Source organism: Lethenteron reissneri, chromosome 68, assembly GCF_015708825.2.
Source record: "Lethenteron reissneri isolate LAM-NWPU_2019-01 chromosome 68, ASM1570882v1, whole genome shotgun sequence".
Taxonomy (NCBI): Eukaryota; Metazoa; Chordata; class Hyperoartia; order Petromyzontiformes; family Petromyzontidae; genus Lethenteron; species Lethenteron reissneri.
This window is the reverse complement of record NC_083846.1, coordinates 301,003-317,465: the sequence shown is the minus strand read 5'-3', so window position 1 is coordinate 317,465 and position 16,463 is coordinate 301,003. Positions and strand designations below refer to the sequence as shown.

Sequence of the window (16,463 nt, the reverse complement as noted above, 5' to 3'; positions counted from 1 at the left end):
CCCCACCCCCGTTGCTTTGTACCATCGGTGACGATTGCTGCGATTCCGCCCGTTCAGCCCGGGGGTGGCCTCGCAAAGTCTCGACGACTCCCCTTGACGACCACGCCTGACGCTGTGCCCCCCACTGCCCCCACTGCCCCCCACTGCCCCCCACCCCTCAGAGCGCGCGTGGAACATCGGAGCTGGAGGAGATCATGAAGAAACGGAAAGAGAAGATCAGCTCGGTCGACAAGAACGGCAGCGAAAACGTCACAGCCTAGCCCCCCGCTCCCCTCGCTCGCCAAAGGCCCATCAACACCCCCACCCCTGCCCCCCACAGCCCCCCACTTACTGCCACTTTCACAGCTGTTGCCCAGCTTATTCTAACGTTCGACACATCCGGCGATTATATTCCCGTCGTCCCAGAGCGAGAGAGGGGGTGACGCTAGTTTAGGGTCACGGTCAACCATCGCCTCCGTAGCGCTGCAACAGCGCTGGGGGGAGGGGGGCGGGGGGTTCTTTTTGCGAGCCGGTGGGCGTCAGCGACTCCTCGCCCAACTCCGTGCGGTCACGGAGCGGTCTGGCGCCGGGCGTTTACTCTGCATTAGCTGAGCTGGGTTTACTCTGCATTGCCCTCAAGGTGGTAGACGCTTGGCCGCTAAATGTACGTCCACGTTGAACTTCTTCCGCATAACAACAACCACTCCTGAAGTAATTAGATTTCAACCGAGATGATTTTAAAAGTGCATAGCTGCTCCAGCGGCATAGTTCCGAATGTGGTTCGTGAGGATTGCTGTGCGGAGGTTAACTCGCCCAATGGGCGGGTTAACTCGGTCGCCGCCGGCGCGCCGTTAACCGGGACGCTCGCCGTGCGATTAGTGTGGCCGTGCCGGGTGGCGGAGGGGTTCTTGACGCCACGTGTTGTTGTCAGATCGTTACCCTGGAGGCCCGAACCCATCTCACCCCACTGCAATATCTATTATCAAAATGTATCTGCGTAAAAGAATAACCAGACCAAACCTAAAATAACACGACCGCCACCGGTACGGCATTGTAATTGGTTTGTCCCTGCATCGTGGCGATTCTTACGGTGAGGATGGCCGCGATGGTCGGAGACTCAAACGCGCAGCGCGCTAACCGCTACAACTACCGCTCCCCACAAAGACGCGCACAGACACGCACAGACACGCACAGACACGCACAGACACGCACAGACACGCACAGACACGCACAGACAAACACGTGGACACACACTGCAGCCCGCGTGGCGAGCTGCGCGTTGTACAAGTTGCGCCGTGCGTCGAACTTCTCTGGCGTACCGTGCGCGGCGAGGGCGGCGTGCTCGGCGGAGGTGCGGGCGGTGGGGGGGAATGAAGACAAACTGAACGCGACACAAAGCAGAGTGGGGGGAAAAATCCGTGACCAAACGACGCAGACCCAAGCCGCACCGCAACGTAGTTTAACGAGGTGGCGGTGATGAGAGAGAGGGGGCATTACGAGCGCGTACCACGGAGTGCGCACATTTCAGAATCAACGTGCGTTCATATATAGAGTATTTGGCTGCTATACATTTCCACGTGGTGATGATGATGATGAGCCACTTCAGGGAGAGAGAGAAAGCACTCGTACTCCAAGTATTCAGCAACAGGCATCGTCAGGGTCGTGATCGAACCCACGACCTCCTGCAGACCAGGCGAGGGAGTTAACATCTCCTGGCTACCATCTAGCCGGGCCCGTGGCTTAGGCCTGTCCCCTGTAACGTCAGGACTGATGGGAGATAGAAGCAGCAGCAGCATTAGCGCACCTCCGGTTAGCGCGGTTGGCTACGTACGGTGTGAAAGAAGTTTGTGCGTGCGCGGACTGCACGGTCAGTGTCCTGTGACGATGAAGTTCATCGCAGCGACCGAGGTGTCCCAACTCGGTTCCTGCTGCCGCCCGGCGCACACACAGATGCCACTTCCTTGACTGTCTAAATTGAACTTTACTCGAAAAATCTTTTTTTTACATCTTACCAGGTAAAGGTCCCAGTGAGCTACGTAGCACTCTTTTTTTTAGAAGCTACCTGGCGAGCACAAATGATAGCTCAGCCAAGTGGCTCATCATCATCATCATCGTTCTGTGGAATTTTATAGCAGCAACTGCAACTGCAACACTCCAAATATGTGACGTCGATTCTGAATGTAGAGGGGAAAACCGGAGGACCCGGAGAAAAATCCACGCGACCACTGGGAGAAGAAGAGAGAGACACGAAGACTCCAAATATACAACAGCAGCAGGCGTCAGGGTGGAGATCGAACCCACGACCTCCTGCATACCAGGCGAGGTAGTTAACATCTAAAAGGCCACCGTGGAACTCGGGGCAGATGGCCACCCCTCGTTCCACACCTGTGGTGCTGCTGGTGATGTCTGTGGTGGTGCACAAGGCCGCTGTAAACTGCCGCCACGGGAGGAGAGTCCAGTTCCACAGATCTCCCTCGACCCGCACGATCGCCGGAAAAAAATCTTATTCAGGGATGGTGGTACATCCACGGGTCCAGGAAGGGTTTGGGATCCCACTGCTTTAGAGATTTGCATAGTCTAGAGACACAATTGTATGCGCGCGCGTGTCTGTGTGTGTGTATACTGGAGGAGCGGTGGTGCAGCGGTTAGCGCTACGCTGCACTACGAACCCGGCGGCCCGAGTTAGATTCCCGCTCACGGCCAACAACTTGGGGAAGACTATCTGAACCTGTTCCGGGCCTCCCCTAGATCGACTCAGCCTCCGAGTGCCTGGTGCGGTGTGTAGTAAACATCGCCACTGGGGGAGACAAAGGCGGCCGGGCGTGGTGCTGGCCACCCACCCCCTCGTGTGCCGTGCCGGCCTTCATAGGTGCTGCTCACTAACAGCACTTGCCCCAACAGTCCGTTAAGGCTATACGGGGGTAGGGGGGGGCAGGAATCTTTGTCTCTACTTTTATATATTTACTGTATATAATAATTTGGGAGGTGAGTTTACCCATTGTCGCAGCGATTGGGGCTTAAGATCATTTCCGTAATTCTAATAAGCGTTCGTGGGAGTCAGCACTCCGCACGGATAATCGTTTGCATTTTCGCGACGGATATATACATACATATACACATATACATACATATACACACATACAAACATATACATATATACATAGGCAACTCGATTGACAAATGACCGCTTTTCTTTCCGTATATTAACCAAAAAATGTTTTAAGTATTTTTTTCACACATTCCATCAGCCGCGTCTGTTCTTCCAGAGAAGTGGCTCGTTTCGACAGCATCGGCTATGACTCGGTCAATCTCTGGAGCGGTTTCGGCATGCACAGTCTCATCAGCAGCAGCAGCAATAGCGTCAGGCTCGCATAAAACCCATGCCAGCGAACTGCCCAGACGTTGTTAGCGAGGGATCGCACATCCCCTGTAAGATACAATGCCGAGTTCGACGATAAAAACCAGACAGTATGTAACGCAATAATCAGTCGTGTCCGTTGTAGAGAATATTAATAAATCGGCAGACGATTTGCCTCTTGTTCCCATTCCCTGTGGACGGGGAGGTGTGTCACCTGCCCTGCTATTGTCTGCCGTGAGGGGCCGCCTACGATGCATCCACACACACACGCACACCTAAAAGACGCAATTAGGCGTGAGACTCGTATAGTTCAAGCATTGACTGTGGATGCGCTGAGATTAAAGGTTTATGTCGAGGCCTGCGCGTCTGCCAGTGTTGTTAGCCGCCTCCACTCGGCAGCAAGCCCTGGAGACGCCGGCTACGACACACACACTCACGTGTTTTTAAGACGTTAAGCTATTTTACGTGAACACGATTCCACGATAAGCAACACACGTGATGTGACTCCCTGTATATAATAATAATGATGATGATGATTATCGAGGTAGACACGTATCTACCTTGATGATGATGATTATCGAGGTAGACACGTGTCGCGTGGCTGGTCACAAGTGTCGTGGACGAGCAATAATAAAACGCACGGATGCACGTTCACAGCGTCACGCCGCCATGTGCCGATGCCTTCTTTATCCCCCTCCCCCAACTCCGATTAGCACGGTTCGGCTACGTACGGTGCGAAGGAAGTTCAACATACAACAACCCGCTAACCCCTTATCAGTGTCCCCCTACCCGATTAAACCAAGTCAGACCGTATTGGTCACCCCGTGCGCCCTTGTACATCTCAACGTTCATCCCACAAAGTCCCATCACAAGGTAGAAACACAATTTGTGTTGCCCGCATTGAAACGGCTGTACGCCGAATGGGCCTGAAAAAATCTCAATTTCCCTGCACTAGAATACGGGGTAAACCGTGTGGGTTGACAGCTGTGCATACATGATGATGATAGTGGTGGTGGTGTTGAGGCACCTGCATGGTGAGGACGTGGGGGATGGTGGTGATGTTGATGTCAATGATCACGGTTGACATTTGTAAGCCGCGTGCCACCCATGGATCCCAATGTCGCCCAGCAGGGGAATGAGACGGAGCCAGCGGTGGCAAGTGGCCAAGACTCGGGGGGGGGGGGGGGGGGTGTAACGGAGCGTCCTTTCGGGACGCGCTTTAGCCGGTTTAGGTTGATACCCACAACCCTCCTGAGCACCACCCGCTATCTACGTTGTGGTGGGGCCCCGAATGGCCGTGTGCAGAATGTAACCAAAACCACTGCCGGCATATTCCAAATGTTTCGGGTCTACTTAGAGGTCAATCCTCTACACAAACATTACATTGTCAAAGGGCAACAGGCGTACGACTTCCCCGGAGAAGTGCACGGATCACAAGCCACTATAGCAACCCACAATGATCATCGCAACAACACACCAACCACCAACACCGTTACACAACAACCAACACCGTCACACAACCACCAACACCGTCACACCACGAACGCTGGTGGAGGAAACAGAAACCTCAGTGGATCAGTCCCCTTTCTCATCGAGCCGGATCAGTAGCGGATTAAAATCCCACTCGCCTCAGTCTCCATCTCTAGCACAGCAGCCGCCCTGAACAAGCCGAGGAGTGGCTCACAGAGACCCATAGACTCACACAGAGACCCATAGACTCACACAGAGACCCATAGACTCACACAGAGACCCATAGACTCACACAGAGACCCATAGACTCACACAGAGACCCATCGACTCACACAGAGACCCATAGACTCACACAGAGACCCATAGACTCACAGAGACCCATAGACTCACGAAGACACCCATCGACTCTCACAGAGACCCATCGACTCACACAGAGACCCATAGACTCACACAGACACCCACAGACTCACAGAGACCCATCGACTCACAGAGACCCATAGACTCACAGAGACCCATCGACTCACGAAGACACCCATCGACTCTCACAGAGACCCATCGACTCACACAGAGACCCATAGACTCACACAGACACCCACAGACTCACAGAGACCCATCGACTCACAGAGACCCATCGACTCACACAGAGACCCATAGACTCACGAAGACACCCATCGACTCACACAGAGACCCATAGACTCACAGAGACCCATCGACTCACGAAGACACCCATCGACTCTCACAGAGACCCATCGACTCACACAGAGACCCATAGACTCACACAGACACCCACAGACTCACAGAGACCCATCGACTCACAGAGACCCATCGACTCACACAGAGACCCATAGACTCACGAAGACACCCATCGACTCACACAGAGACCCATAGACTCACAGAGACCCATCGACTCACGAAGACACCCATCGACTCTCACAGAGACCCATCGACTCACACAGAGACCCATAGACTCACACAGACACCCACAGACTCACAGAGACCCATCGACTCACAGAGACCCATCGACTCACACAGAGACCCATAGACTCACGAAGACACCCATCGACTCACACAGAGACCCATAGACTCACAGAGACCCATCGACTCACGAAGACACCCATAGACTCACAGAGAGACCCATAGACTCACACAGAGACCCACAGACTCACAGAGACCCATCGACTCACGAAGACACCCATCGACTCACACAGAGACCCATAGACTCACACAGAGACCCACAGACTCACAGAGACCCATCGACTCACAGAGACACCCATAGAGGTAAAGTTAGTTAACAGCAGAGGGCGCTGTACCACCACTTGTCCCGTATGTGTCCCATATCGCATCGCACACCTCCTGTGGAACCACCAGCACCACCAACCACCACCACCAACCACCATGAACCACCACCATCAACCACCACCACCAACCACCACCATCAACCACCATCAACCACCACCACCCACCACCACCACGAACCACCATCAACCACCACGACCAAGCACCACCAATGAATGAAAGACGCAGCCAGGGCAGTGCGGCTGTGGCCATGCAACTCACAGAGACTCATAGAGATACACAGAGACTCATAGAGATACACAGAGACTCATAGAGATACACACAGAGATACACAGAGACCCACTGAGACACCACTATACATAGAGATACATAGACACGACACAAACTCTCTCTCTGTCTCTCTTTGTTTTACGATCAGAGGAAACGAGAAGATGCTCGGTGTAGTCGGCACTTTGCTTCGTTTATCATTTAGTTTTTTTTATGCTTTGCTTTATGTACCCCCCCCCTTTTTTTAAATGAAAGATTTCACAAAAGATGTATCGCTCTGCTCTCCTTACCCCTCCAATCTCTCTCTCTACCCCCCTCTCTGCCCCCCCCCCCTCTCTCTACCCCCTCTCTCCCTACTCCATGTCGCTCTCTCTCTCTCGTTCTCTTTTTTTTTAACTACGACAAGAGCTGCATCTGCACGCAGCCCTTCTCGCGGTCCGACGGCCTCGTACCCGTACCCGGCCGGGTACGGGTACGGGTAGCCGTTTGCGACCCTGGTGCAGCCGGGTACGGGTAGACCGTGAGTCACCGTTTGTCACTCATTTCGGGTAGGGTACGGGTAGGGAACGGGTACCCGTACCCGACTGGGTACGGGTACCCGTTTGCGACCCTGGTGCGGCCGGGTACGGGTACGGGTAGGCCGTGAGTCGCCGTTTGTCACTCATTTCGGGTAGGGTACGGGTAGCCGTTTGCGACCCTGGTGCGGCCGGGTACGGGTACGGGTAGGCCGTGAGTCACTGGTGAGTAACCGTTTGTCACTCATTTCGGGTAGGGTACGGCTACCCGTACGGGTATCCATTTGCGACCCTGGTGCGGCCGGGTACGGGTAAGGAATCAAAACCCGTTTGCGACCTCTGGTGGCAGCTATCCCACACGCCCCGCTGCTGCTGCGGCGGCGAGGCGCGGATTCTGTTTATAGGATCGCGCCGCCGATGCCCCACGTGGTCTCTGGAAATCCCCTTTTGTCGCTATCGGAAAATCCGAGGCAGCTTCATTGAGGGTGTCGGAAACACACAACAGTAATAATTATTAATTAATGAGATAATGCAGTGCACGTTTTTAAGAAACAAAACATGGGTGGGTGAGTGCACTGGGGAGTTGGTGAGGACGTTTTTTTCGTTGTGGGAGAGTGCGTCAGTGAGCGAACGTGTGAGAGAGAGAGGGTGAGTGTCGCTATGATTGGGGTGAATAAAAGTTGGGTGAGTGGGGGGTGAGTCAGTGGAGTGAGTGGTGTCCTCAAGTGACTGAGGGTTGGTGAGTTGAGGGTTATGAGGGCAGGAGGTGAGTGTCGGAGTGGGTGAGTGACTCTGTGAGTGAGTCTTAGCGTGGGTGAGTAGGTCGGTGAGTGGGTGAGTGGGTGACTTTATTGGAGTGATGTGGTGGAGGATGTGGAGCTGAGTGGACTTGCCAATGACTGGTACCAGCGGTGTCAAGATCGGCCTCAGTGGAGGAGGCTCGTGAAGGACGCTGCTGCTGGGCAGTGCCAGGCTAGGTGCACCCTGAGGCTACTGGGCAGTTGGAGGCAGTTGCCCTCCAACAACAACGGAGGGCGGAGCGACGCTCACAACAACGAGCGGAGCGCAGGGTGGCTAAAACACAGAAAGTTGGCACAATAGGGGTCACAGGTGGTGCATCGGCCACTCGTCTTAATCAGTCGACCCGTGGCACCTGGGTCACCCCCGTGACCTACCAGCGGGCGTTCGAAACTTCACGTGGCCTCAACGTGCACCTAGCCTGGCACAAGCGCCGTGGTGACGTCACCGCAACTTTGTGACGAATGGCGGTTGTTTTCATTGGTGAGCGGTGGCGCAACGGTTAGCGCAATGCACTACGAACCCAGCAATGCGAGTTTGATTCCAGCTCACGGCCAACATCAGGTGACGAACATCCTGAACCGGTAATGGGCCTCTCCTAGGCCGACTCAGCCTCAAATGAAAAAAAACTACCTGGTGTGGTGTGTAGTAAACATCGCCACTGGGGAGACAAAGGCGGCCGGGCGTGGTGCTGGCCACCCACCCACTCGTGTGTCACAGTGCCTGCCTTCGTAGGTGCTGCTACTCGCTAACAGCACTTGCCCCTACAGTCTGTTGAGGCTACACAGGGGATCTTTGTGTTTGTGTGGTATTGCGATAAACGCTCTGAGAAGCGTGGAATCTGATGGAGGGGCCACGTGGTCTCTGGAAAGCCCCTTTTGTCGACGGGAGGCAAATTAGAAATTTGCGGCAGCTCCAAAACTCGGGGTGAGTTAGCAGAGGGAAATCTGCGGCAGCTCCAAAACTCGGGGTCAATGTTAGCAGAGGGAAATCTGTGGCAACTCCAAAACTCGGGGTCAATGTTAGCAGAGGGAAATCTGCGGCAGCTCCAAAACTCGGGGTCAATGTTAGCAGAGGGAAATCTGCGGCAGCTCCAAAACTCGGGGTCAATGATAGCAGAGGGAAATCTGCGGCAGCTCCAAAACTCGGGGTCAATGTTAGCAGAGGGAAATCTGCGGCAGCTCCAAAACTCGGGGTCAATGTTAGCAGAGGGAAATCTGTGGCAACTCCAAAACCCGGGGTCAATGTTATTAGGGAAATATGCGGCAACTCCAAAACCCGGGGTCAATGTTATCAGAGAGAAATCTATGGCAGCTCCAAAACCCGGGGTCAGTGTTAGCAGAGGGAAATCTGCGGCAACTCCAAAACCCGGGGTCAGTGTTAGCAGAGGGAAATCTGCGGCACACTTTCGTTCGGGACATAAATTAAGGGCACAACGCGGGTGAGTGAGTGTACGTTGGTGGGTGAGCGGGTGATTGCGTGGGTGAATTTGGGTGAGTATGGATGAGAGGGGATCAGTGGTACCAGAGGAGGCTCGTAAAGGACGCTGCTGCTACTGGGCAGTTGGAGGCAGTCGCCTTCCAACAACAACGAAGGGCAGAGGAGCGACGCTCACAACAACGAGCGGAGCGCTAGGCGGATAAAATACAGTGAGTTGGCACAATAGGGGTCACAGCTGGTGCATCAGCCAGTCATCTCAGTCGACCCGTGGCACCTGCTGGGTCTGCCCCGTGACCTCCTGTCAGCGAGCCTTCGACACTTCACGTGGCCTCAACGTGCACCTAGCCTGGCACAAGCGCTGTGGTGACGGCACCGTCACTTCGTGGCGAACTGGCGGTGGGTATTGGAGCATCGGTGAGCGAGTGAGTGGCCGAGATAGAATAAAGTGTACGAGTGACTTTTGAGTTGGTGAGTGTGTCATGCGATGGGTGAGTGGGTTGGTTGGTGAGCAGGTGAGTGGGGTGGGCACTTGGTGAGTGGGTGTGGTGCGTGTGGGGTGGGTGAGTGGGGTGTGTGTGGGGTGGGTGACTTGGTGAGTGGGGGGTGGTGTGTGTGGGGTGGGCACTTGGTGAGTGGAATGGTGAGCGGGGTGGTGGGTCCATAGTGCATGCACCTCGCATTCCCACAATTCTCTGCGCGACTTTATCATCCTCGGAGTGGTGACGCGCGATGTTGAAAGCCACGGACAGCACACACACAGAGAGAGATGGCGTCACAGCGGACAACACCGGTGACGATTGTCTGAACCGGTCCCGGGCTTCCCCTAGGTCGACTGAGCCTCAAATGAGTACCTGGTGCGGTGTGTAAACATCGCCACTGGGGAGACAAAGGCGGCCGTGCGTGGCGCTAATCCCACCCACCCCCATCGTGTGCCGTGCCGGCCTTCATAGTGCTGCACCTCGCGAACAGCACTTGCCCCGATAGCCTGCCGAGGCTACACGGGGGATTTTTGCTGGAGGAGGCTGCCGCTGGGATGATGGAGGCAGAGCCACGCTCACAACAACGAGCAGAGCGCCGGGCGGATAAAACGCAACTCGTTGGCACAGTAGGCGGTACAGGTGGTGCATCGGCCACTCATCTCAGTCAGTCGACCCATGGCACCTGCTGGGGTCTGTCCCGTGACCTATTGCTAGCAGTGGAGCATTTTCACACTTCACCTGGCATCAAGATGCACCTAGCCTGGCACGAGCGCCGTGTGTGTGTGACGGCTGTAGTTTGCTGTTGGGGACTAAACCCAAATTGTGTTGTGGGTTCACTCTCCTAACACACAACCGGTTAGTGCTGAACCAGTAACCGATTGGCAACGTTCTCTTCACGTCTCAACCCTTACTAATTGGCTGTGTCGGGTGGTGTCGGGTTTAACTGACGCAACTATAATTACGCGACCTAACCCAACAATGGCCTCTATGATGGTATAGATGGTGGCAGTACCTACATGAACTGTACGCATGGCTGTCAACCCACGCGGTTTAGCCCGCGTTTCTGGTGCAGGGAAACTGAGTTTGCAGGTCCAGACGGCGCACAGACATTTCCATGCGGCACAACAACAAAGTTCGTCTGCGTGTGTCTCTCGCTCGTGATGGGACTTTGTAGGATGAACGTTGAGATTTATAAGGGGCACGAGCTGACCAATAAGGTCTGACTTGGTCTGCAATAAGGTAGGGCACTCATAAGGGGTTGACAGGTTTGTAGTGGTGAGTGTACTGGTGGTGAGTGTAGTGGTGAGTGTAGTAGTGGTGAGTGTACTAGTGGTGAGTGTACTGGTGGTGAGTGTAGTGGTGAGTGTAGTGGTGAGTGTAGTAGTGGTGAGTGTAGTGGTGGTGAGTGTAGTGGTGAGTGTAGTGGTGAGTGTAGTAGTGGTGAGTGTAGTGGTGAGTGTAGTAGTGGTGAGTGTAGTGGTGAGTGTAGTGGTGAGTGTAGTAGTGAGTGTACTAGTGGTGAGTGTAGTGGTGAGTGTAGTAGTGGTGAGTGTAGTGGTGGTGAGTGTAGTGGTGAGTGTAGTGGTGAGTGTAGTAGTGGTGAGTGTAGTGGTGAGTGTACTAGTGGTGAGTGTAGTAGTGGTGAGTGTACTAGTAGTGAGTGTACTAGTGGTGAGTGTAGTGGTGAGTGCAGTAGTGGTGAGTGTAGTGGTGAGTGTACTAGTGGTGAGTGTACTAGTGGTGAGTGTACTAGTAGTGAGTGTACTAGTGGTGAGTGTAGTGGTGAGTGTACTAGTTGTGAGTGTAGTGGTGAGTGTACTAGTGGTGAGTGTAGTGGCGAGTGTAGTAGTGGTGAGTGTAGGTGAGTGTAGTGGTGAGTGTACTAGTGATGAGTGTAGTTGTGAGTGTACTAGTGGTGAGTGTACTAGTGGTGAGTGTAGTGGTGAGTGTACTAGTGGTGAGTGTACTAGTGGTGAGTGTACTAGTGGTGAGTGTACTAGTGGTGAGTGTACTAGTGATGAGTGTACTAGTGGTGAGTGTCTATTTGTGTCTCTCCCTTGTGATGGGGCTTTGTCGGATGAACGGTGAGATTTCTTAGGGGCGCGCTGTGGCCAGCAAGGTCTGAATTGCTCTGGAACAAGCTAGGGCACCGATAAGGGATCGACATCTGTGTGTGTGTCTGTGTGTGTGTACGCGTGTTGACCTTCTTTCGCACCGTACACAGCCAACCGCGCTAATCAGAGGTGTGGGGGAAGGACAACTAAACTAAACACAACAACAACACAAACACCAGTCAGGAAGAAGCGAGTTTGTCAATCTGGATGATGACGATGATGATGTAAACGTGCACAGTCCCAGGGTCTTGCTGATGTAATTTAATGTTGGGTTTGTCTATGGCAGCATATAGTACGGGGTAGACCCGTGTGATGTAAGAGAATAAAGTTTAGCTGGAAGCATATTATATTTTTTGCGACATAGAATTGTAATGTATTACTGTTAGTAGCTCAGCTTATTGGAGAGTATATTTAGTATACTGATGATACTATGTAGTTTATACTTTCGTTTTTTACGTGGTTGTTTAGTTACTGCAGCTACATACTATTAACATTCCTTCCCTTTATTAATGCTACCCCTATCCCCTCCCTTTGATGCTGCTAATCCTGCATAATGCACGGGCATAATATGACTTTGAAACCCCCCGCCCACCTCCTACGCATTTCACAAGTAGTACTAATCACATACCTGCATTTCCATAAATATGCTAAATTCCTCTTGATATGCAAATTATTTTGTCAAGGCGCCCTTCCCCCCTTCCAACCCAGCTTAAATAGACGCTCCAAGCGTGGTGGTGTTTCATTCAGACGCTATGATAGAATATAGTGTTGTCATCAGTATGACATAAATATACCAAGTTTGCAGTCGATACCACATTAGGAAGTGGGTAAAAATTGAGTTACAAGATTTGAGGATACAACAACGACAACAAGCGTGTAAAATTGGAATCATCGAGAGTAGTCTAATGCATAAAGCGCTCTACCTATAGCATTTACCGTTATAAACCTTGTTCATGTGTAGTAGTACCCGAGTAATTACCCTGTAATCGGGTAATTTGTATGGGGTAAGGGTAAAGGGTAGGGTAAAAGGTAGGCTCGTTGCTTTTTATCTTGTAACTTTTACCTTACCTTGCCGAGGCCTAGTGATGATGGTGAGACGCCACTTGGTTGAGCAGCCAGCACTTGCACCTCATGGCGGTCCCCACAGCGCCCCGGCTCCCGCACGATGCCCGTGACACAGTCACGGTGAGTCTGTCCATGGTGGGCGGTGGGGCAGGCGACTCATCCCGACTCGAGCTGTGCACGACGATGACGCACCACCCACCACCACGTGGTGTACACGATGCACCACCACCACCACGTGGTGTACACGATGCACCACGTGGTGTACACGACGCACCACGTGGTGTACACGATGCACCACCACGTGGATTACACGACGCACCACCACGTGGTGTACACGACGCCCCACCACGTGGTGTACCCGACGCACCACCACGTGGTGTACACGACGCACCACCACGTGGTTTACACGACGCACCACCACGTGGTGTACACGACGCACCACCACGTGGTGTACACGACGCACCACCACGTGGTGTACACGACGCACCACCACGTGGTGTACGCGACGCACCACCACGTGGTGTACGCGACGCACCACCACGTGGTTTACGCGACGCACCACCACGTGGTTTACGCGACGCACCACCACGTGGTTTACACGACGCACCACCACGTGGTGTACACGACGCACCACCACGTGGTTTACACGACGCACCACCACGTGGTGCGTGCGAACGTTCAGGGTCTCGGCGTCATCGTCGTCCTCGCTGCGTGTCGACACAGCGGAGAGTGGCACCAGCGACGTCGCACCGATTGCTACCCCAGTCGAGGAGTGAACTACACCCCTGGCACACAAAATACATGTCCCACGAATAAAACATTGAATTGTCTCGCCCAGTCTTTCTATTATTTGTGACCCCGAGTGCCAGGTCGCTTCTTACAGAAGAGCCACACATCCCAGTGGGCCATGACACCTGGTGGAATACAGACGCGTTGTGCGTCTCGTCTTACGTTTGCCATCAGCAGAGGTTCCTCATTCAGCAGAGACAGTCCCTTGGCCAACCTCGCAGAGAACTCGCGAGATACAAATCACATTGGCTATGACAATGGATGGACTTGTGCGACCTCGCCTGTACATTGCACACCATGTCACGTGTGTGTCTATTGTGTCTGTTGTGTTTGTCTATTGTGTTCGTCTATTGTGTTTTGTGTTTGTCTATTGTGTTCGTCTATTGTGTTTTTCTATTGTGTTTCTATTGTGTTTTTCTATTGTGTGTGTCTATTATGTTGGTCTATTGTTTGTCTACTGTATGTCTACTGTATTTGTCTATTGTGTTTGGGTTTTGTGTTCGTCGTTGTAACGTTCTGAGCCCGTGTCCTTATCGGACATCTGCGTAACAAAGAGCTTCACGGCTCATCGGATTCCTCGAGGACAAATACCTTTAGATAATTCTGATACGAAGACACGACGCCGTCGGTACTTGAAACCCGGTGCTTCCGCGGGGGTTTGATGGCACTGCCTGCCCCACTGTGCCACCCACTCCTCCACCCTACCACCGGATTTGGAACGCAATGCCGCCAAACCGGTTTGAATATTTGCCAGGGCACCGCGATCACAATAACACAGACGCCGCTTTGCTCGCCACAAGTCAGGGCACCCCGAGCGAGAACTCGAAACCCTCGTGCGAGTCAGCCGTGGATGAGCATTAGAGCCCACCACGAAATACCTAGCAACCCCCAATCACATCTACTACACTCACCACTACACTCACCACTAGTACACTCACCACCACTAGTACACTCACCACTACACTCACCACTAGTACACTCACCACCACTGCTACACTCACCACTACACTCACCACTACTACACTCACCACTAGTATTCTCACCACCACTAGTACACTCACCACTACACTCACCACTACACTCACCACTAGTACACTCACCACCACTACACTCACCACTACACTCACCACCACTACACTCACCACTAGTACACTCACCACCACTAGTACACTCACCACTAGTACACTCACCACCACTACACTCACCACCACTACACTCACCACCACTACACTCACCACTATATACGTAGCAACGCCTTATCAGTGTCCTACCTTGTTACAGACCGATTCAGACCTTACTGGTCACCCCGTGCGCCTTATAAATATCAACGTTCACCCGACAAAGCCCCATCACGAGGGAGAAACACAAACATTTGTTTTGCTCAATCTCCCTGCACAGAATAGGGGCAAGCCGCATGGTTTCACAGCGATGAGCTGCGTCGCAGCGCGGGCAGCAATCAGCGGTTGTCCGGCTGCCTCGGAGTGGCGGCCTCGTCGCCACCACACGGGGCATTGGGATGCTGCTGGATCCTTCTAGACGCTCCCCACGCGCCTCGGTCTGTGGCTGGGCCTGCGTGGCTGGGCCTGCGTGCCCACCTCACGGCGTCACCGCGGACTGCGCTCCACCCCGCTGCATTTGTTCGATTCTCAGGCGACGCTTCCAGCACGCGGTGCCCTTCGCGAACGCAACTTACAACAGCGCAGCGTCACAACTTGATTCGAATTCGGAGTAAATTGGTGAAAGCGGAATGACGGAGCGTGGTGGTTGGTAGTGGTTGGTGGTGGTTGGTGGTGGTGGTTGGTGGTGGTGGTAGTGGTTTTGGTGGTGGTTAGTGGTGGTGGTTGGTGGTGGTGGTGGTGAAGCCTTCAATAGCTGTACTGGAGGAATTTCTATCTGGTACAGATACAATGGGAGGCTGATCGATGCCTGGGTGCGGTCAAGGGATGGCTCCCTATTGCTCAACCACGTTATGTCTGCCGATGATCTGGTGATAGCTGCTCACTCAGAGTAGGAGTTGGAGGCGCTACTGCTGAACCTGTAGCTTGCCTCTAAGAGGTGGGGCCTTGCCATCAGCCCCACCAAAACTAAGCACCTTCCTGGGAATTTTGTACCATCGGACACTTCCACCCCCACAACTCCAAATTGGTGATGGGGCAGTTGTGGAGAGAGTGAAGAGTTTCCCATACCTGGGCAGTGTGCTCATGACCGGCTCCGGTTTTAGAGCTGAGGTCTCACTCCGAATCAGTCGAGCGGCAATATCTTTTCATCGGTTGCGTAACGCTGTGTGGAAACTACCTGGTCTGTCGCTCCGCACGAAGCTTCAGGTCTTCTCAGCCACAGTCACTCCTTCCATTCTCTACGCTTGCAAAACGTGGACCCCCCAAATGGAACATCTTCGCTGTTAGAAATATTTAGGCTGGCCTCCCTACGATCCATCCTGGGTTTAACCAGGTTGGATTGTGCGAGGACTCACAAATCCTTGAAAGATCTGGGCAAAGTCCCATCAGAGAGCTCCTCCGGCAGGCAAGGCTGCGTTGGCTGGACCATGTAGCCCGCAGGAGGAGGTGGTGGAGGAGGTGGAGGTGGGGGAGGAGGTGGAGGAGGAGGGGGAGGAAGAGGAGGTGGATGAGGAGGTGAAGGAGGTGAAGGAGGTGGAGGAGGAGATGGTGGAGGAGGTGGAGGAGGAGGTGGAGGAGGAGGTGGAGGAGGTGAAGGAAGTGGAGGAGGTGAAGGAAGTGGAGGAGGAGGTGGGGGAGGAGGAGGTGGAGGAGGTGGAGGAGGTGGAGGATGAGGAGGTGGGGGATGACCAGGTGGAGGAGGTGGAGGATAAGAAGGAGGTGGACGAGGTGGAGGAGGTGGTGATGGAGGTGGAGGAGGTGGAGGAGGTGGAGAA

The 16,463-nt window shown here is 53.6% G+C and overlaps 1 protein-coding gene across 1 annotated transcript in view; it reads left to right on the top strand.

Moving 5' to 3' along the window:
* The window catches only part of LOC133360288 (epidermal growth factor receptor kinase substrate 8-like), a 91,011-nt gene extending 87,020 nt beyond the window's left edge, over nucleotides 1–3,991 (top strand). The window contains exon 29 of the mRNA XM_061578931.1: nucleotides 162–3,991. Within this exon, the coding sequence (XP_061434915.1) occupies nucleotides 162–260 (99 nt within the window). The 3' untranslated portion in view covers nucleotides 261–3,991. The remainder of the gene's footprint in view (nucleotides 1–161) is intronic.
* Nucleotides 3,992–16,463: the final 12,472 nt, after the last annotated feature.